At 38.7% G+C, this 21,927-nt stretch overlaps 1 protein-coding gene across 1 annotated transcript in view; it reads right to left on the reverse strand.

Annotated features, from left to right (window-relative positions):
* Positions 1-5,437: 5,437 nt before the first annotated feature.
* The window catches only part of LOC140244575 (FMR1-interacting protein NUFIP1-like), a 56,448-nt gene continuing 39,958 nt past the window's right edge, over positions 5,438-21,927 (reverse strand). Inside the window, exons 6-7 of the mRNA XM_072324199.1 lie at positions 16,444-16,670; positions 5,438-5,584 (exon numbers count right to left, since the gene is read on the reverse strand). Coding sequence (XP_072180300.1) covers positions 5,483-5,584; positions 16,444-16,670 — 329 coding nt within the window. The 3' untranslated portion in view covers positions 5,438-5,482. The remainder of the gene's footprint in view (positions 5,585-16,443; positions 16,671-21,927) is intronic.

Here is a 21,927-nt window from a genome sequence, read left to right on the forward strand (position 1 = left end):
GACACAAAAATTTCGCAATCCTTCAGTCTTTTTAATGGAGTTATAGGTGAAAATATGATTTCATGCATAAATTTGCATAATTAATATATTAAAAACAGAAAGCCAATATTTTTCTATTGTATGACCACGTAATCTTGTAGGTGACATCCGGTTCTATCTTCAGGCAAAATTTTGCAGCGATCGCGCTATCGGTGGCTGAGATCTGAAGGGGGGGTTCAAATTGACCCCCCCTCCCAGTAAAAACTTGGTCTCAAATAGCCCAGTTAAAATAGGGTTGATATTGGGGGGGGGGGGGGGGAGACACCATCCCTCTCACATCTCAGACTCGCTTGGTTGCTTCACTCAGTCTCTTGAATGGCGTTGATGTGCTGCACAATCTCACGCCTAGTCTGTTGTGCGCTACATGGCCTTGACATCCCTGTATTTGAGGCACTCTTAACCAAGGAGGTATCATTTAGTAAAAATTGTACCAGGCTTGACTAATGTATTGTACAGTTAAACTCGCCTAAGTCGACATCGCATATGTCGAATAATCGCGCAAGTCGATGATTTTAAAAAGTCCCGATTTTTCCCCATTGACTTACGTGTAATAATTCACTCACAAGTCGAATTTTGTAAGTCGAATACTCGCCTAAGTCGATGAAATTCCAAGAACACTTTCACGGAAAAACCATTAAATTCACTGTGCCTAAGTCGAATAAGATTTTATTGTGCAATAAATCACTGTCAAAATCACGAGACGCCAGTTTTTGTTTACATAAGAACTAGCCCGACCAGACAGGTGACAAAAAAAATGATCTGAAGTATCAAAATTCAAAGCGATCGCATGCGATTGTTGAATTCTCTTCGTGTTTGGAGATCCGCTGGTACAGCCCTGTCGCGCTAGCGCTACGTACGTACGTACAGCGCGACTGGGCTGTGTATAGTCTGTGTATGTTTGCAGTCTGCGCTGTGCAGTGGATGGATGAAGCTGCTGAGTTTTCAAAGCGGAAAGTAGGGGGAAAGTTACGGGCACAGGTAAATCAGAAGTACACCTCTACACGCATTTCAAGCCACGGTATGGTAAACTGGAATCAATCACTGCTCAAATATCGTTCATATTCACTTCCCCAAGGTTTAACGAGGGTGTAAAGTAATCCGACCTGTGCCAATGCTAATGCACTGTCCATGCAAAGTTAGCCGCGGCCCTGCCGGGCGACCCGTGCTGCGGCACACCTCTCCAGCTCTCGGCTCCAGAGTAGACAACATACATGTACATTATACATAATGTACGTGTGGTGTGACTGTTGTTAAGTCGATTTTTTTCGACTTACGCACAAGTCGAAACTCGCCTAAGTCGATGTGTTTTGCTCAGTCCCGAGAAGATCGACTTATGCGAGTTTAACTGTAGTTCCAACTTGATCTAACCAAGCAGTGCTGTGAATTCACCACATGATGCACACACACATACACACAGACATACACAAATAATCTAGTGTTATTATCATTATTTGTCATCAATAACTTTTTTTATTTGATATCATGGGAAATTCTTACAGAGCGTGTAATGTAACAATTTTTAACAATGTCATACACCCATTACGTGGACTGAAAACCCATTCCCCACGTGACCGAGTCAATTAAATCAAAGCAAACATGTCATGCATATCACATGATTCAATGTCATCTTAATAAAACTGTCTGCATTTGACAAACCATCAATTTTCACTCTTTTTGTTTCAAGAAATATGACTGTTGCATGAAGGCGCCTTGAATATTACTAATAGACTTTCTAAGCTGAAGATATTATTCCAAAATGACATTTTTGACTGAAGTATAGTGAACTTTGACCTTGACCTTTGACATGCTACCATTAGGCCTATCGTGTTCATGGAAAAAGAGAAAGAAAGTGTTTATCCATTTTGCCCTGTCTATCACCTCTAACAATACTGGACATTTCTCACCAAGGTGATAACTGTAAAATAACCTTTTTTTAAAATTGTTCTTTCCTTTTTGAGAAAGTATAACTTTAGCACCATAAACACACTAATTGCAGCGAAATAGATGTCTGTTTATATCTATACACTTCTTGGGAAGTACAATTACCACTGGACATAAGGAATTGTATATATGGGTAATTCCATGAAGTTGGGGCAGTGTCCATGTAGCATCGTGATATTTAAAAAATACATTTCAGCATAACTCAATATTAATTATGCTATACATTTTATATTGTTTGTAGGCTCTACATTTGCATTGAGGCCAAACATTTTCCTGGAAATTTTGTGCCATTCAGACTCAATTTTGATGAAGTTATTAAACAATATGTAACAGTGTCCTGTAGCATCATGACGTGTCCATGTAGCATCGTGATATTTTAAAATTTGGTCCTAAGAGACAAATTATGGCCATTAGCTTGACCAAAATTTGATGCAATATGCATATTTACAAGATATGAATGAGATAGCTAAATATCTCAAATTTCCTGTACACAGTTTTAATTTTAAAAGAAAATTACAAAATGTATCACGATACTATGCGGTGTCCTTTTATGTGACATTTGGTGGACACCGCGTAGCATACTGACACGTTGTGTAATTTTCTTGTAAAAGTAAAACTGTGGAAAGGAGAGTTAAGATATTTAGCTATCTGACTAATCTAGTAATTATGCATATTATATCAAATTTTGGTCAAGCTAATTTCATTAATTTGTCTTTTAGGACCAGATTTTAACTATCACGATGCTACAGGACACCTTTACATATCATTTTAATAACTTCATCAAAATTGAGTCTGAATGGCACAAAATTTCCAGGAAAATGTATGGTCCCAATACAAATGTAAAGCCTATAAACAATATATGTATAGCATAATTAGTATTGAGTTATAAAATGCTAAAATGTCACACTTTGTGCCCCAACTTCACGGAATTACCCATATGTATGTGTGTGTGTGTGTATATACTGTAAAACAAGGAATATTAGCGTGCATTTTAATTTTGTGAATTTCGCAAGCAGCAACATTCACGAAATTAAAATGCATGCAAAAGTTCTTGCAATAATACGCATTGAATGCCAGTGGTAAGTAGCAAAAATTTCATGCTGTGAGACAGACTGTCGGCTCCAATTTGTGAAATTTTCATGCCGCGAATATATCTTGTTTGACAGTATATATATGCACAAACATATATACATTGCATCAAATGACAAAAAAGACTAATTACCTACTTCAAGTGTGACTTCTATGGGGTGGAGATTGTAGTTGATACATAATTAGAAAAAAAAAGTTATCTTTACAGAACATTGAGAAACTTGAAAGGCTATAATATCACTGCCTCACCTTTACAACATCTGAGATAATGAGCAATATCATAGTTTCATAAAAACAGTTAAAACCATAAAATTCCATTTTAAAAATGGGAGCTATAAATAATAAAAAAAAAAATCTGCCCTATGTCAAAGTCTGGCAAATCTAATGCTAGTAGGTCATAAGCAGCAGTCACACTGGCAAAACTTCACAAGGTCTAAGTTCTTGGAAGTTTTGCCAGTGTGTAAGTAAAACTGGGGGAAGTGGAAAGTACAATTAAACTAGGTAAATTTCCCTATTCCCACAAATCTTCTCAAAGTTTGTGCAGTCTGGATGCACATGACAGGAGTTATTACGGAGTTATGACCAGTCTATTGCAGTGACTCCAAAGTGTGCCTTCATTGTGATGTTTGTGTGAACATTGTTATTTCACAATCATAAAAGGTGTCAGATACACCTAGCATGACCTTTCTTTTATATTGCGCATGTGCACCAGTGACCCACACTTCATGAACTGAAACTTTGAGAGTGTTGGCTGCCACAGTGAACAAACAAGCAAAGTTCCTGGAGAGTACTTGAGAAGATTTGCTAGAGTTACTGTGGCTAGTGTGAAGAATTTCATGGACTGTGCACGCATCAAAGTAAATACATTAAATTGCTAACTTTTATTTGCTTATGTAACGGTACAATCACCCCATTCTTGTATACAAAAGCATGAGGGACAAGCACTTATTCACAAAATTTACATTAAAAATATCAAGAACAATAAATATCAATGGATTCTCTGCAGTATGATATTAAATGCCCTTATGCTTATTAATGACTGGGCATCAGATGTTGTATCACAATCACTCCATCCAGCATTGCTCATGACTATTAAATAAATGCAACTTGAATCCTGCAATTGCTTTACAGAAACCTCTTTTAAAGAATACCTGCCAAGACTGTTGAAGGGACATTATCTTTTCAGCAAAGTTTCACATGGCATATCACCTTCCAAATACAAACTTTTACCAGAATACATAGCTAGTAATCAAAAGGATATTGGTTCAAAGTTTGCAATTTAACAAACTGACTGTTAAACAAAATTTAAACATACAAATGTAACATCCTCTTTAAAAGGTCTCAATTTACACAAAATCTCTCACATTGCTACACTTTCTTTCCATATTATTTCCGTAAAGTGGAAGACTAATGAAAAACTGGAGAAATAATGCCTTCGAAGAGAGTGGTTTCCATGGTTTCTGTGAAACTGTTTGGATCAATACAGAACAGCAATAAATACTGCATTGATCCTCAAAAGTTGGTATTTCGGCTCAAGAGATGTACAGTGTATGAGAAAATGTACATCACATAAATGACGACAGAAGTCTTTCAGTAAAGCCGGATAAACTTCCACTGATTTGTAAAAATCAGCTTTTTATTTTCTGACAGAAATAAATTTAAACTCTTAGCTCTCATTTCCCTGATCAAATCACTTTATCATCTTGTATCCATGGTAACTGCAGAGGTAGGAGCACCGTGCATAAGGATATTTATATCTAAATTGGCATCCAATTCTTCATGCTGGTGGTTGGAGACATGGCTGTTCCCCTCACTTCTTGCTTCTCTACCGTATGTCCCCCAAAAAGTACAATGAGACCTTCTACAGTGATAACTTTAAAAATCGTGAATCAATCCAAATACAATTTTAGGGTATGAAACTATACCTTATTACCCACATCTTACAGAAAAGCCCATCCAATTTGCTTCAGTGGTCAAAGAGATATGAGGAGTTTGTAGAGCATGTCAGGAATCCCTTCCCTCCAAGTTCTGTCCATTGTGTTCACACGTTTTGCAGTTCAAAGAGCATCCAAGTGCCGAACTTGGAAGAATCAGACCCACGACATGCGTTACAACGATCCACATTTCGCTGTGACCACTCAACCAATTAAATGGAGTTTTCTGCATAATAATATACAATGTAGCTAAGATGTTGTATTTGAAGACCCTGAAGTAGCATTTAGACGGTTAAATCATATCGGAAGTTATCAATGCGAAAATCAAAATGTATTTTTTTTTTTTTTTGGGGGGGGGGAGGACAGATTGTATGTACTCAAGGAGCAAATGAGACAAGGAAGTCCACATTGCTATGTGAAGCAGTAAGCCGATTACATCTTTACCCCTCTAGCGATGGAATATGGGAGTTCCCCTCTCATCATGTGTCTGCGTCGGTGCCTTGGAAGAAGCCATTTTTGACGATGTACCGCACACACTGGAGGATGGTGTTCCTCTCTCTACAAATCTCTGGAGCCAACAACTTACGAGAGAAGAGAAATATGCCCATAAGAAAAGAAATCTATTATTACAAATAGGTCAGACAAGAGTGGACAATAATCAGCATTAATCATACAACACCTACAAAGAATGTAGCTATCTGATTGGTTGATTGCCCATCACATGACCTTCAGTTAAAAGTACAATCGCACATTGTCTCTGTCAGCTGTGCAATTTTTTTGCATAAACTAAATAGTGTATGGTCTTTACACATGCAACGGAACAAGATCTCACACTTCGTTGAAGATGAAGTGCACCATTCAACTCAGCTCAACTTAAGCAAAAATTAGTACCACTGAACTCATGACCATTCACTAACGTAAAAGTGGACATTTTCGCGGAACCAGAAGTCAGCGCAACAAGAATAAACAGGCAGATATTTTTGCATGTCATATGTTCCACAATTAAATGTCTTGATTCTGTGGAATTAACGTGAAATTCATCTCACCAAGCCAAGCGTAAAAAAATTAATAGCGCGAAATAACCACTCTTACAGTATTTGTAAACTATCACATTTTCCGTGATGTAGAATTCAAAGAAAATTTTGGCATTGCAAAAGGAATGTGAATTGGCTCACTAGAAAAAGGTACACAAGATACCCTAGACTAAATGCAAAAGATTTAGCATGGAAAGATAAAACTTATGGCCCATGCACTTGGGCACATCTTCACTCAATATACACATGGACACATAAAGAGATATAGTGAGTGAGACAGACAGACGGGGAGAATGGCATACATACAAACAGACAGAGACAGAGTAACATGATGATTCTGCAACTTGTGGACAAATACTGAACAAATAAGGAAGGCAAACATTGTTAGTGTTTTGGTTCAGTAGGCTGGCAATGCATGCTGTTCATTATCCCATTGGCAAGCACAAGGTTTGATAACAGACATTCAATTCTATTCAATTGTAGGGAAAAATGACTTTTTATTATGTCACTGATGAGTTTGTTTTGCTTTCTGTTTTTGTTTTTTGACCAGACCCTGACTCTGCTCTGTTTACTTTCCTATTGACTGCTCAACTGGAATCAAGAACACTTGAGACTTTGATTTGTTCAGTGAGTCAGTAGGAAATGCCTTTTCAATAGCTCTAGGCTAAGTACGAATGAAATAACCACAATGTGATTGATTACCCTGCTAAGTAATCACAGATTTGCTTTGCTCTAAAAAGTGACAATACATTCTAAAGTAGGGTGAGGACATTAACTGCCTCATACCTCACGTGACTGCATCACTCACATAATTGTCCTTGTAGAGCGGCATAGTATGCGATCACGTGAGATTTTTTTTTTTATCATTTTTTTTTTTAGTTGATCTGTGTCCTCCTGTATCATCTCTTGATTTTGTCACAATTTTTCTTTCTTTCTTTTTATTTCTTTCTGCCACATTTTGGTGAAGAGCATACACTTCAAGTGTCACCTTGTTTCTTAACCAGTTGAGGACGGACTGATTTTGCTTCAACAGGCATTTCCCATAGACACCTGCCCAAGTATACTCGGGACTAGTCCTAAACGGGTTAAGTTGAAACTTCTTTCACTTATTGCTTATGACTTCTGAATGACATGGTTACAATTTCAGTCTGGTCACTGATGCCTGATGAACATATACGTCACTTTGCAAAATCACGTAAGTGTGTACATCTTCAGTACTAGACATAATTTTTCAACAAAACTTGGTGGGCATATGTGTTTATTTCATATGATAATTGATGTATACAGCACAAAGAATTGCCCGGATGCACACCACACGTGCATACATGTGTGTCAAAATTCAGGCACGCTCCAAATGACCTACAAATCATCTTGCATATGTTTCAGGCCTTCTTTCTTTTTCTTTTTTTGCACTGTAAAGATTTTGCAGGGGCATGTCATTTTGCATATATGTTTCAGGCCTTTTTTCTTTTTCTTTTATTTTGCACTGTAAAGATTTTGCAGGGCATGTCATTTGTGTCCTTTTACACTGACATAAAATAAAAATGAAATTTTGTGCATAGTATCATGTTGTAGTATCATGGAAAATATATGCACCAATTTCAAGTCTATCCTAGTTGATATGACATCATACAGGCCTGTGAGGGTTGACATTCCACATGTGCATCAATGACGACATACAGTAGAAATGTACAGAGAAAAAAAGAATTGCATATACCAGAATCTAGCTGAGAATCTTAGCTCCCTCAACAATTTCAGCTACAAATGTTTATTGATAATTATATGGTAAAAATGTTTGAAATTAATGAAATATCAGTAGATACCTGAATCACCATGGCAAAAAGTGAAATCATATGTTAAAATGCCGAGTTCTGGTTGTGAATTCTATATGTACAATTTTAAGTCAAACATAAGGTTACTTGATGCAATGGATTGGATATTAAAAAGATTTTTTTTCCCCCCAGAGACAGGCCCAAAGTTCGATGATCTTCATCAAAATACAGATAAAGGACAATGTACACATGCACAGCACACACAGTGATTGCATGAAAAGTGCATGCTGCATTTTTGATTGTGGAACAGTCAAATTGGTCTGCAAATGTGTCTTTACAAATGAAGCAAAAAACATGCTTAGATGTGTAGATTACCCAATCCTAAACCCACCATTCACAGTCTAACACAAATGTATTGCCCCCATCTAATTTTCATACAATCGTTTATTTCTTGACTGCAATCTTTTTTTTTTTAAAGATAATGTCTCCTCTTTGATGCTCAATGCTCCTCCCAGTAAAAGCACTATTGTGTTCCTAAAACTATTCAAACAAATGGTGGAGTTGATCACTCCAAAACCAGGACTGCTTCTAACCTTTTCATACACACCCTCCCCCACCCCCATGGTATCATATAATTTTTTCTAGGTCATCCAACCTTTGCAGGTATTCAACCATGGAAAGTGGGTCAGTCGTGGAGTAGTCATATAAATTGCTATCTTTCACTTGGTTTTTTTTAACTGATTCCCTCCAAGATTCCAAAAAATGTCATAGATTTTTTTTATACAGGCACCATCAGGCTTCTGCGGCAAAGTGGTTACACTGGATTGCCTCAAGTTTACGCCATGTGTTCATGGCAAGTGAATGTGTCGCATCTTGATTTACCGAAGCTCATGTAACTTAAATGTTAATACATAGCTTGAGCTGTATTTCCATGATAACACAGCTGATCTCTGCATTCTTTTATCATTCAAAGTTCTAAATTATGCAACGGTTGATAATTTTTACATCGCATGTTGACCTGAAAACAGGTGTTTGTTTTCATATCTTGTCCATTCTTTACTATCTGGTGTGTGTTGATGTAGTTGTTCACTGTTGTTTCCAAAAACAAAAGGTAAACCATTAAGGTGATGAACTAAAGTTAGTCATCTGTAGTAAAATATGCCAACTTATGACAAGAATTGCCAGCCTTATTAACATGACTGGCATATCAATACAACTACCAGTAGGCTACGTGGTAATTGCAATTACCCACAGCAACAACCAGACATGCCTGGATCTGAATCTCATAAAGTTGCATTGATTACATTAGGCGTTTTCACATCAGCCCGCTAAAAATCCGAGCTCGAAATATTTTCCGCCATTGAGAATTAGAGCACTATTTCATTTCTTATTCACATCAGCCCAAAGAGCGAGTAGCCCGAATAGTTAGAAATTTTAAAATAGCTAATTCGACGGCTGAGTATGTGCAGACAGCATCAGTAATTTGTGTGCCCTCTCAAAAATTCCCCATGATTTGTGTGCAGTGTGTCTCGATCGATCGGGTCACACATGCTAGGCATGATGGGATTCATCGCGCTAATTTCTCGAGTCGTTTTCACATTATCAAATAGCGCGCTACTATCCCGCTATTTCAGAAATTTCCAGAGTTGGAGTCGAGAAATTTTCTCAATCAGAGCGATACAATTAGCGTGCTAATTTGTGTTCACATTATCAAATAGCGCGCTATTTCGCTATCAGGAAAATTTCCAAAGTCAGAAAATAGCACGCTATTTCGAAACATCGGACTGATGTGAAAACGCCTATTGTTGCCAAGTTTCCCCATATGTCCTTTAATACATTGCAACAAGAGCCACAACATGAATATGTTGCAAGTTAGTGTATATCTTGCCTCCTCATCCCCCCCCCCCCCCCCCTTGTACAACTGTATGTTCACCTACTGAGGAAGAGTCCTGATATACTCCGGCAAGCGTTTATGGGAAATGTAGGTTGTTGCAAAATCAGTCCGTCCTCAACGGGTTAAATACACTATGACTGTTATAATGTGATATTTTATGTAAAGATTTTGACATAGTTGATGGGGTGTGGGGTAGAAGACCTGCAGGTCATGGAAATTAAGTTTACCTTTTCCTGCCCATGGTTGCCCTGTTTCTTTTGTCACAATGTAAGCTTATTTTTCAGTTTCTGCTATGTTGCTGTGTTATGATTTATCTTATTGTTTGTCATGCTGAATAAAATTTGATTTGTGTTTAGCGATGTACACATGATATGTCTGAAATGCTGAATACATAAATAATAACAACATTCAGCCAACAGATTAACTAATACAAACATTTGATTTCTGGTATAATTACAGTGTATTCTCTCTCTTTTTTTTTTTGGGGGGGGGGGAGGACAGGAAGTGTCGTGGCACAAAAGTGACATGAAAATATCAAGGAATGAATTTGATCTGCTTTGCCCATCTCTCTTCAAGTCTTCGCTCCGGCTCATCTATCACTACCTATTACCTAATCTTAATTTGTGGGGCACAGTTGCCTACAAAGTCCTCTTGTCTCTGGCTTTATGCATACAGGTCGCATAACCTGTTACATGCACAAAGCAGCTCACAATTACAAAGAGATTGGCGCATTTCCAACAGCGGAACAGTTACCTGAAAATAAATTTCTATCACTCCTTTCAACGCATGACAGAGATCTTTTTTAGCCGTCATCACTGATGCCTGAATGCCACAGGCAAGAATCTGCCGGTGTTCCGCAAGCTGTAATCCTTTCTTTGTGTGTGTATTTGAAAATATTCCCACTCATTGAGCTCAGCATAGTTTGCTGAACACAGTGTTTACACCATTTAAATGTGACAATGACAATGAGTAATGTAATTCAATCAGACAGAACTACATGGAGGGGTGTCTGAGAAAGGCATGTAAGAAAAAAGAAAAGAAATGATATCACTGGAAAAATCATCAAAATGAGAGAATATTAAGAGCCCTGGGGTCATTTGGTGGAAGAAATCTGATCACAATGTGCCTTTCCAATGGTCTTCCCTGAGGGTTTGTCATTAGCTACCTCTCCAGGGGCCCTAAAAAAACAAAATATGTTTCATTCTTCACCTTTAAGGGTATCTATACGTAACATATAATATATTTGTTCTATGGAAAAGACAAATGACGATTAACCCGTTGAGGACAAGTCCCGAGTATACTCGGGCAGGTGTCTATGGAAAATGCATGTTGTAGCAAAATCAAACCGTCCTCAACGGGTTAAAAAGTTACGCTATTTAAAGGGAACGCAAACCCAAAGAGCAATATGCATTGAGTGAAAGCATTTACTTAGTAGAACACATCAGTGAAAGTTTGAGGAAAATCGGACAATCGATGCAAAAAATATGAATTTTTAAAGTTTTGGTGTTGGAACCGCTGGATGAGGAGACTACTAGACCCCGTTTATATTGCGGGGCTAGGCCGCGGCTCGGCCGTGGCCGAGCCCTCCTTCATTTCGGTGTAAACGCGCAAAAGGCCAAATACTGGGCCAAAATTGGCCGCGCATTTGGCCACGCTCTGGAGGTGGTCTCGGCCGCGGCCGCGGCGGCCGAGCCCGGCCTTTTCTCAGTGTAAACGCAAACTGGGCCAAATGCGCGGCCAATTTTAGTCTGGCTTCCAGACCCTCTGCCCGTACTATTTTGCTTTTCAGGATATTAAAGATAATAAAAAGTTTTGGTACCTGAAAAGTGTCCCTGAATTTCCTTGTCTTGGTTTGTGTTTCAGGTTAAAGTACGTTGTCTGTGAGAATTACTCGCCCCAAAGTGCTCTCATGTCTAAGTAATCATGCAATAATGGTTTCGTACCAGAGCCGTCGTGGTACCGCGGCGAAAATTATAGTATATACAATGTACATTGTATATGTGTATTGTACGAAACCACTGACTGCGACCAGCACCGTGCAGCCCCATACGCATAGCTAACAGCGACCAGCAGCCCCTTACGCATAGCGTAATGGGGCTTCGCGTTGTAGCATTCAGAATCATGAAAGAATTATTATCGCGGGTAACAGTCAATTTAAAATCCAAAAATTTCTTCAATTTGAAGACTTACCAACTAAGTTGAAGTATTGAAAACAGGTTTCGGACAACGTTTGGTTCTGCCAATAGTCCCTTTCTGTTCGAATTGATGACTGAATGTGACTCGGTCGAGAGGACCGTGGGAGAGTTACATACACTGAATACTACGGCCAGCGCATGCGCTCACAAACATCTTATCCATTCATGGATTTGAAATCTGTGTGCATGCATGTGATGTGTTCTCATGCACTGGCTATTCAGTGTACGTAGTTCTCCCAAGGTCCTCTCGACCGCGCCTGTTTTCAATACTTCAACTTAATTGGTAAGTCTTCAAATTGAAGAAATTTTGGGATTTTAACTTGATATGTACCCGCGATACTAAATCTGTCATGATCCTGAATGCTACAATGCGAAGCCCGATTACGCTATGCGTATGGGGCTGCTGGTTGCAGTTAATTGCATGATTACCAAGACAAGAGAGCACTTTGGGGCGAGTAAGTCTCACAGTGTTAGTTATATGAAAGGTACTTTAACCTGAAACACAAACTAAGACAAGGAAATTCAGGGAAACTTTTGAGGTACCAAAACTTTTTATTATCTTTATAACCCCTTCAACGTCGAAAACTAGTATAGTTTAAGGTGGTTTTGTCCTGCAAAGGATTTTTCCTTCGGCAAAGGCCTTTGCCCAAATGGAGACTTCGTCACCACGGAATCCAGTTGGCAAAGGGTCTGAAAACCAGACTATACCAAATTGCGTTTGTTTACAAGCAGAGCGCCACTACGACAAAGTATTGAAAGGTTTGAATTAAAAGCGCGGCCGAGCCCAGCAGTGTAAAGAGTCAAAATTGCTGGGCTCGGCCCCGCACTGTAAACGGGGTCCTAGAAGTTATGACGTATGAGTTGACCACAATATAAAGAAAATATGAAGGGAATTCCACAAAAATTCACTTTTCTAGCAAAATGAAAGAGTACTTGATTAACCGCTTTCAGAAAGCTCTCTACCCCTAATATATGTCAGTATCAAGTTGATGGAATGTGTAATTTTCGTGAAAAATGAATTTCTATTGAATTCCCTTTATATTTTCTTTATATTGTAGTCCACTCATACGTCATAACCTCTAGTAGTCTCCTTACCCAGCAGTTCCAATACCAAAACTTTAAAAATTCATAACTTTTGCGTCGATTGCCCGATTTTCCTCAAACTTCCACTGATGTGTTCTACCAATGTTACTGCTTTCACTCAATCCACATTGCTCATTGCTCTTTTGAGTTTGCCTTCCCTTTAAATAGCCCTGTCCAAAGGCCCCCTTGAGGACACTATACCTACGTTGTATATATCTGCATGTCAACATCAAACCTTTGTTGAATAGTTAACAACTTGCCCCCCCCCCCCCCCCTCACCAATGTTACCCTCTTGTGGGTCCAATTGGGCCATCTCTATCACTGCTATGTACAACTAAATTAAGTCCAAAACAATTTTTAAATGCAGTTCAATTTGGCTGCACTACAGCTAGATCCCCCCCCCCCCCTCGGCCCTAAAAAAGAAAAAAGAAAGAAAGAAGAAGAAGCGTTTGGAAATTCATACAGGCTTGGTCCCTGTCCCATGCCCCTGCCCCTGCCCCCCTCCCCTGGACCACCTGCGTAACTTAACAAACTTTGTATCAACTTGCCCCTATGAATAATTCATCTCAAGCTGAAAAACTGATAATGCATGGCGAGAGAAGATGAAAATGTCTCTTGTAACAATAGATACCACCCAAACTTGCCCCCTTCTAAGGCACCCAAAGATGAAAATATCTCTTTTGACAATAGGCACCACCTTAACTTGTCACCTTCTAAGGCACCCAAAGATCAAAAGAGCTCTTTTGACAATGAGCACCACACTAACTTGTCACCTTCTAAGGTACCCCAAGCTGAAAACATCTCTTTTGACAATGGGGACCATCCTCACTGATCGCCTCCTTAGGCACCCAAGCATGAATTATTTCTTTTGACAATGGGCATTATCCTAACATGTCACCTCATAAGGTACTCAAAGATAAAAATGTCTCTTTTGACAATGGGCACCACTCTGTCACCTTCCAAGGGAACCCCACGATAAAAATGTCTCTTTTGACAATAGGTACCACCCTAAGTTGTCACCTCCCAAGGCACCCAAGGATGCAAATGTCTCTTTTAACAATATGCACCACCCAATCTGGCTACCTCCTACGGCACCCAAAGATGAAAATGTCTTGTCAACAGGCATCACAATAACTTATCACCTTCCAAAGCACCCAGAGATAAAAATGTCTCTTTTGGAAATAGGCACCACCCTAACTTGCCACTTTCTAAGGTACCAGGTACACAAAAATTAAAATCTGCTTTGACAACAGGCACCACATATTTACTTGCCACCTCCCAAGGCACCCAAAGATGAAAATTTCTCTGTTGGAAATAGACACCACCCAAACTTGCCACCTTCTAAGGCACCAAAAGATCAAAATATCTCTTTTGACAATATATTAGGCACCACCAAAACTTGCCACCTTCTAAGGCACCGAAAGATCAAAATATCTTTTTTGACAATAGCCACCAAACTAACTTGCCCCTTCTAAGGAACCAAAAGTTCAAAAGAGCTCTTTTGACAATAGGCACCACCTTAACTTGTCACCATCTAAGGTACCCAAAGGTCAAAATGTCTCTTTTGACAATAGGCACCACCCAAATTTGCCACCTTCCAAGACACCAAAAGATCAAAATATCTCTTTTGACAATATATTAGGCACCACCAAAACTCGCCACCTTCTAAGGCACTGAAAGATCAAAATATTTTTTTTGACAATAGCCATCAAACTAACTTGCCCCTTCTAAGGAACCAAAAGTTCAAAAGAGCTCTTTTGACAATAGGCACCACCTTAACTTGCCACTTTCTAAGGTACCCAAAAATTAAAATCTGTTTTGACAACAGGCACCACACATTTACTTGCCACCTCCTAAGGCACCCAAAGATAAAAATGTCTCTGTTGGAAATAGACACCAACCAAACTTTCCACCTTCTAAGGTACCCAAAGATGAAAATGTCTCTTTTGACAATAGGCACCACCAAAACTTGCCACCTCCCAAGGCACCCTAAGATGAAAATGTCTCTGTTGGAAAGAGGCACCATCCAAACTTGCCACAATTCTAAGGTACCCAAAGATCAAAATGTCTCTTTTGACAACAGGAACCACCCTAACTTGTCACCTCCCAAGGCACCCAAAGATCAAAATATCTCTTTTGACAATAAGCACCACTAAAATTTGCCACCTTCTAAGGCATGCAAAGATGAAAATGTCCATTTTGCATTCATTGCTACTAAAAAAAAAAAGAGAGGTTAAAGGGGAAGGCTAGTAACTGATCAGTGGGAATCAGTGCGAATGCTGGGGGATGATTGTTCCAATTCTTGTGGGATTCATTTAAGAGTACATTATATATCTATCGTTGTGTGAAAATCATTTGCTTCACAACGGTCTCATATTCAAGTAATGTGCAGCTTAATGCTCCGTCACTGACCAGGCATGCTAACCTGGAAACATTAAACTGCACATTACTTGAATATGAGACCATTCTGAAGCAAATAATTTTCACACAACAATAGATATATAATGTACTCTTGAATGAATCCCATAAGGATTGGAACAATCATCTCCCAGCATTCCCACTGATCAGTTACTAGCCTTCCCCTTTAAGTTACTTGGAATTAGGCTAATTGTGATATTTTTTTCGAAAGAAAAGGTGGCACAAAATGCTACTATACCAGTGCCCAGCATAGAAACCTTCACTAGAAAGGAAGGGCCATTACACTTTCGAATTTGCGTTTGAAAAGCCCGCCTAACAATGGTGAATGTGAATGAACAGCAAACCACCTGGCACGGCCATGCAGCTGAATGTGGGCAAGTGCATGAGAGACATGGAATTTTACCTTTCATTTGATAGATTGTCATTACTGTTGATGTTTTCAAAGCAGATAATTCAAATGACATGGAAAAGCATTAGATTCAGATTACATTGGTATGACAGTTATGCCGGCTAAATACCAATACAACGCTCACCTAGGAAAACGTCACAAATATCAGGTGTTTTTGGTATGTTTTGTTAGGTTTTCAAAATAGACAGGAGAATGCTGTTCTCCTAACTTTATGTTGCCAAAATCTTTTCTGTGAGTTTGGGAATTGTAATAACTGGGTTTGGCTTAAACTCTATTTACAATTTCATGAAATATTAATCATGTTTAATATTCTTTGAATGTACAGTTTAACTCCCTCTTCTCTTGGGTGGCTAGTAAGGCCACCACTGTCACTGACATGCAAACATCAACTCAGTCACAGGCCAACATCAGTTAATATTAATGTATTAAATGTGGATGCAACTGAAATTGTTTCTGTGTAAAAATGTGCTAAATTAAAATTCTACAGCTTTCATGATTATTGACATATTTTGATGAGACTTTCACCATTGTATTCATCTGATTCTAGTCCGCAAGATTTATGAAGTCCACTGATACATAGTGTGGAATGATACATTAAATAAATGAACAAAAGTAAATATTGAACCTCCGCTCACCATCTCAAGCAGTGTTGGTTTTCTCCTCTTGCTGGGGATGTGTGAAAGAGGAGCTTTTCTCCTCTTTTGCTTCCTTTGCTCGATCTTCCTTTTGCTGAGGCTGTGTCCTCTGCTTTGAGGGTCATTGTGTTTATCCACCTCCAGCTCTGCCTTGGCAGTGGTCAAAACATCCTCCTTTGGTTTTGGCTGCTCTACAGTTTGGATTGGGGTAACATCTGTGTTCGCTTCTGAAAAAGATAAAAACCAGGAGAAGAGAAGGGATTAAAATGTTGTGCATATTGCCCCTCAATAACTTCCTATCTTTGAAGGCCTACAGTAGAACATTGAGTGGGAGAAGGCTTTAATAACAGCACACCACTTTATTCTTCTTCGGGTATATAGTAGCCCTAGTCAGGGCCACATCATATAACGAAGAAAGAATACTTGGTGCCCCATTAAGCCTTCTCCAACTTAATTTCCTGTCATTTGGTTTGCTTAGGTTCAGGACATCATCTTTGTTTCAAGCCTTCCTAGTTTGTGTGTTTGTTATTGTTGTGAATACGAATATTTTTTAATCCAATTTTGGCCATTTTTGTGGCCCATATATATATATATAGAGAGAGCTTTGTGGCCCACTAATTGAAAAGCACTGCTCTAGATCCTCTCTGGTACTATCTCGGCATTATATCTTGTGACATTTGACCATAATGAATGAGCTGCATCCCAAGGAAGAAATCTCCACCCCGCTTTTCATGTGTTTGAATCACTTGCAATTTTCTTTCTTGAAGTATGTGGTCAGTTTTGGTATGGCGTTAGGCATGTTGCATGTTTTAGCGGAAAGTTAAGCGTGTCACAGCAGACATGCTAACACATCTTTTGAACCACCATGCAAGCTTCTTCAAGTCCCCAAACGCAAAATTGGCTTGTGGGTCTAGTGATATGGAATCCCAGTACTGATAAACAGGGCATCTTGGCAACAAATCATAAGAGGGAAGTGAAAACTACAGCCTTTAAAAAGTTTTGATAAATCCACACAAAAAAAGAGATTAGGTTTCGTGGGAGAGCACTTGCCGAGATAACAACTAGAAATGTCGCTATGGCGACCTTTGACCTTGATCATGTGCGCCCAAAAGTTGATAGGCACAACTTCGCTCACTCATACATATACATGCCAAGTTTCATTACGAAACCTCTAACAGTTTTTTAGATACGCTGTCCACAAAATAACATTACGGACGGACAACCCGAAAATATAATGCCTCCGGCGACACTTCGCGGTGGAGGCATAAAAAAATGAAAGCTGTGTGACGGAGAACTCAAGAAGCTGTAATATCTATTTCTAGAAGCCGACACCGGCACTTCAGGTCAACTCCTAAATGGTGACAATAACAGATTAATGTAGTTGCCTCTTGAATGTAACAGCAAACTGCTTGCTGTACTAGCAGTATAGAACTGCATAATAACAAGGGATTTTATTCAAGATGTGGCAAGAAAAAGATCTAAAAAACTTCTATGACAGGCCCGTAGCCAGGGGGGGTGCGTCGGGTGCGTACGCACCCCCCCCCCCAAATTCTGAAAGGTCCACTTTTTCATAATAACGGTTTTTAGCAATTCTCAAGATAACAATCCAAATAAATATAAAGACACATTATTATGCTACGTAAATGTGGAAGAGTACGTTTAACAATGTTAAAAATAATTGTACGAAACCCTTTTGTTGTATGAACCATCGGATCGTCCCCATGCACACAAACACAAATGTTATGTATCAATTTGTGCGAGCTATTATTATATTGGCACTGCATGCCATGGCCCTTGGCGCGTGTGACCGGTGTTTTTTTTCCCACTGGCCGCCCGAGTACGTGCGATTCGTGGATGACATTGCGGTTGACACTTGCATTTTTTCACAGGAACAGAGGTAAGTTGATGAAAATCTAATAGCCTCAAGTTTACGTATAATGTTTTTATTATGATAAGAATTAAAGAAATTTCCTCGAAATTATAACTATAATCGCAAACCTGAGACATTTTATATCTACGTCTCACAAAGATATAGTACATGTATATAAGTACATGTTGGCATGATAATGCCTGGGGATAGATTATTATGTCAACTATTTTCCATTATGAATGCATGCTCCAATCAAATTGTGAAAAGGTGGTCATGAATTAGCATTTCTTACGAACGATCAGGAGAGACAAAATGAGTCGGATTGGATTACAATTCTCACTTACAGCTTTGTAGAAGTCTGAGTCAACAGTATCACACAGTACTTCAAGACGTATTATAGTACAAACGATTTCTTGAGCCTGCACCGTTTCAGGCTCTGTTCTGGATACAGCGGTAGAAACTCATTCTTTTCTTTCTTTTTTATTTTATCATTATTTACTAATCTCTTTTCTAACTTACAGGTAGCGGATTTCTTTGCAGGCCAAATTCGGAAATGTAGTGTTGATTATTACTTATACATTTTCTCATGTTGTGACAGTTCTATTGGTTCTCATTTTAAAGTGAGCCAAAACCTAAAAAAATTTTCACTTATAATTTCCAAAGAGTATTATGCAGGCACGCAAACTCATTTTAGTTGTATTTCATTTAAATGTAATGAGTAAGAGGGTATGAGAGAGAATGGAAAGTGCTGAGCTATGAAGTAAAATGGTAAAGTAAAAAGTTTGTCAGATAGTATTACAAAAGAAACTCATTCTTTTTTGTTTGTTTATTTTATCATTATTTACTTATCTCTCTTCTAACTTAAAGGTAGTGGATCTCTTTGCAGCCAGTGGCGTATCTAGGGGGGGGGGGGGGGGGGCAAGGGGGGCACGTGCCCCGGGCGCCACTCCTTGGGGGCGCAAAAAAAAATGGAAAAAAAAAACGAAGAAGAAGAAGAAAAAAAACGAAGAAGAAGAAGAAAAAAAGAAAAGAAAAAGAAGAAGAAGAAGAAGAAGAAAAAAAAAAACTCGCCCGGAAGGGGGAGGGAGAATGGTAAGGGGGGGGGGGGGGGGGGGCAGAAAACCAAATCAAACAAGATAAAAACAAAACATGATGATGACGCGGACAAAACGACAATGTTTATTGTGTTCACACAAACATTCTATGTTCTGTGAGCTGAAATACAAAAATTTTCGGCTCGCTCGCTGCGCTCGCTCGCCAAAATTTGTATAAAAAAGAAGGTAAGAACAAAACGTGATGATGACAAAATGGCAGTCTCTATTGTGTTCACACATGTCATTTTATATTTAGCAGGCAAAATGTTTCACGGAGCAGCGGCTGCAATTTCATTCCTTCTGAAGCGATCGCCCATTGGATCAAAAGAGGGCGTCAACGGTTTCGAACATACGGGGGGGGGGGGCGCAAAAAAACAATAACAAATCAAACAAGATAAGAACAAAACGTAATGATGACGCGGAAATATACAAATTTTGGCTCACTCGCTCGTACTAATTTAGAGTATTTTTTCAAGTCCTCAGTTTGTTGGTATAAATCGTTATCTATAAGGCCGTCACTATATTTTGATTAGAATTGTAAGATTTAATAAGCAAAAAATGACAAGAGTTTCATGATTTGTAAGCTGAAATACAAAAATTTTCTGCTCGCTCGCTGCGCTCGCTCGCCAAAATTTGTTTAAAAAAAAGAGAAGAAGATAAGAACAAAACGTGACGATGACGCGGACAAAATGATAATGTCTATTGTGTTCACTCATGTCATTTTATATTTAGCAGGAAAAATGTTACACGGAGCAGCGACTGCAATTTCATTCGTTCTGAAGCGATCGCCGATTGGATCAAAAGAGGACGCCAACGGTTTCGAACATACGGGGAAGGGGGGCGCAAGAAAAAAATCAAAAAAAGATAAGAAAAAAAAAACGTAATGATGACGCAGAAATATACAAATTTCGGCTCACTCGCTCGTACTAATTTAGAGTATTTTTTCAAGTCCTCAGTTTGTTGGTATAAATCGTTATCTATAAGGTCGTCACTATAATTGTGAGATTTAATAAGCAAAAAATGACAAGAATTCCATGTTTTGTAAGCTGAAATACAAAAATTTCGGCTCGCTCGCTGCGCTCGCTCGCCAAAATTTATATAAAAAAAAATATAAGAACAATACGTGATGATGACGAGGACATTTACAAATTTCAGCACACTCGCGCGCACTAATTTAGAGTACTTTTTTAAGTCCTCAGTTCTTTTGGTATAAATCGATATCTATAAGGCTGTCACTATATCTTGATTAGAATTGTAAGATTTGGTAAGCAAAAAATGACAAAAATTCCATGTTTTGTAAGCTGAAATACAAAAATTTTCAGCTCGCTCGCTGCGCTCGCTCGCCAAAATCTATCAAAATTCATTACATTTAAATCACCCTCAAAAAGATCCCTTTTAAGTGCTTGAAAAAGCATCATGCGGACTTTGTTTAAAGTCCCTACCGGGATGGGGTAGGGGTTGAACACTTTTTTTCAGAAATTAGGGGCGCAATTTTCGTGCTTGCCCCGGGCGCCGTTTTCCCTAGATACGCCACTGTTTGCAGCCCAATTCGAAAATGCCCAGAGACAGCTAGTAACCAAATAACCTACTATAATTTAATAGATAAGAAATAACCATTCCAGTATGTATCTTAGTGTGCACAGTAAGACAGATCAAATCAAATAGGAAAACATCTGACTACTGAGCACTAAGCCTGAGGTCTGAATTTGCACTCAACTTCTTCCAATGGCTAACGGATGTTTAATTTTTGAATTTCACTGACCTCCAAATTTCACAAAGAAAACCTTCTTAGCATGATGGTTAATATGACATTTGACTGATATTGGAGATGTTTGCGAATCGGATCTACTACCTTTAATATTATTAATCTAAAATGATTATTTGAAAGTTCGGAAATGCTGGAAATATCCTACCACAAGGAGGCAAAATATAAATGGTTCACATTTACAATTCATTTTGTTTTAAAAATTTTCTTATTTATTTTCGTTTTTGACAAACTCGCATATCAGGCTTCAGGCCTGCTAACGCGGGTATACAATAGAAAAAAATAAAAGTTAAAACAACACCAGGAAAATCACTATTCTCAATTTTGCGGCGCGCTACGCGCGCAGAGTCTCGAACACAATTAAACTTTGCAACTTCCTGGCAAAATGAGTTTTTACTATTTCCTAGATGAAATACCGTAACGTGATTGCATGCAACAGACAAAAATACAAATTTCCTCGAGACTTTAAAACGTCATTAAAACAGTCAAAATTCACAATTTGCGGCGCGCTTCGCGCGCAAATTCTTATACAACTTTTGTAGTTCGGTCGTCCAAAGAAGAAGAAAAAAAAAATATATATATATATAATAGCGTGTGTGTGTGTGTGTGTGTGTGTGTGTGTGTCATCATTGGTATTGGTACCGAAGGTCCGTTTTTTTAGTGACCGCACCCCCCCTTGAAAAATCCTGGCTACGGGCCTGTATGATATGTGAGTCAACTGGCACAACACCAGCATTCAGCCACTACATGAAGTT

Source organism: Diadema setosum, chromosome 21 (assembly GCF_964275005.1).
Source record: "Diadema setosum chromosome 21, eeDiaSeto1, whole genome shotgun sequence".
In the NCBI taxonomy this organism is placed as follows: Eukaryota; Metazoa; Echinodermata; class Echinoidea; order Diadematoida; family Diadematidae; genus Diadema; species Diadema setosum.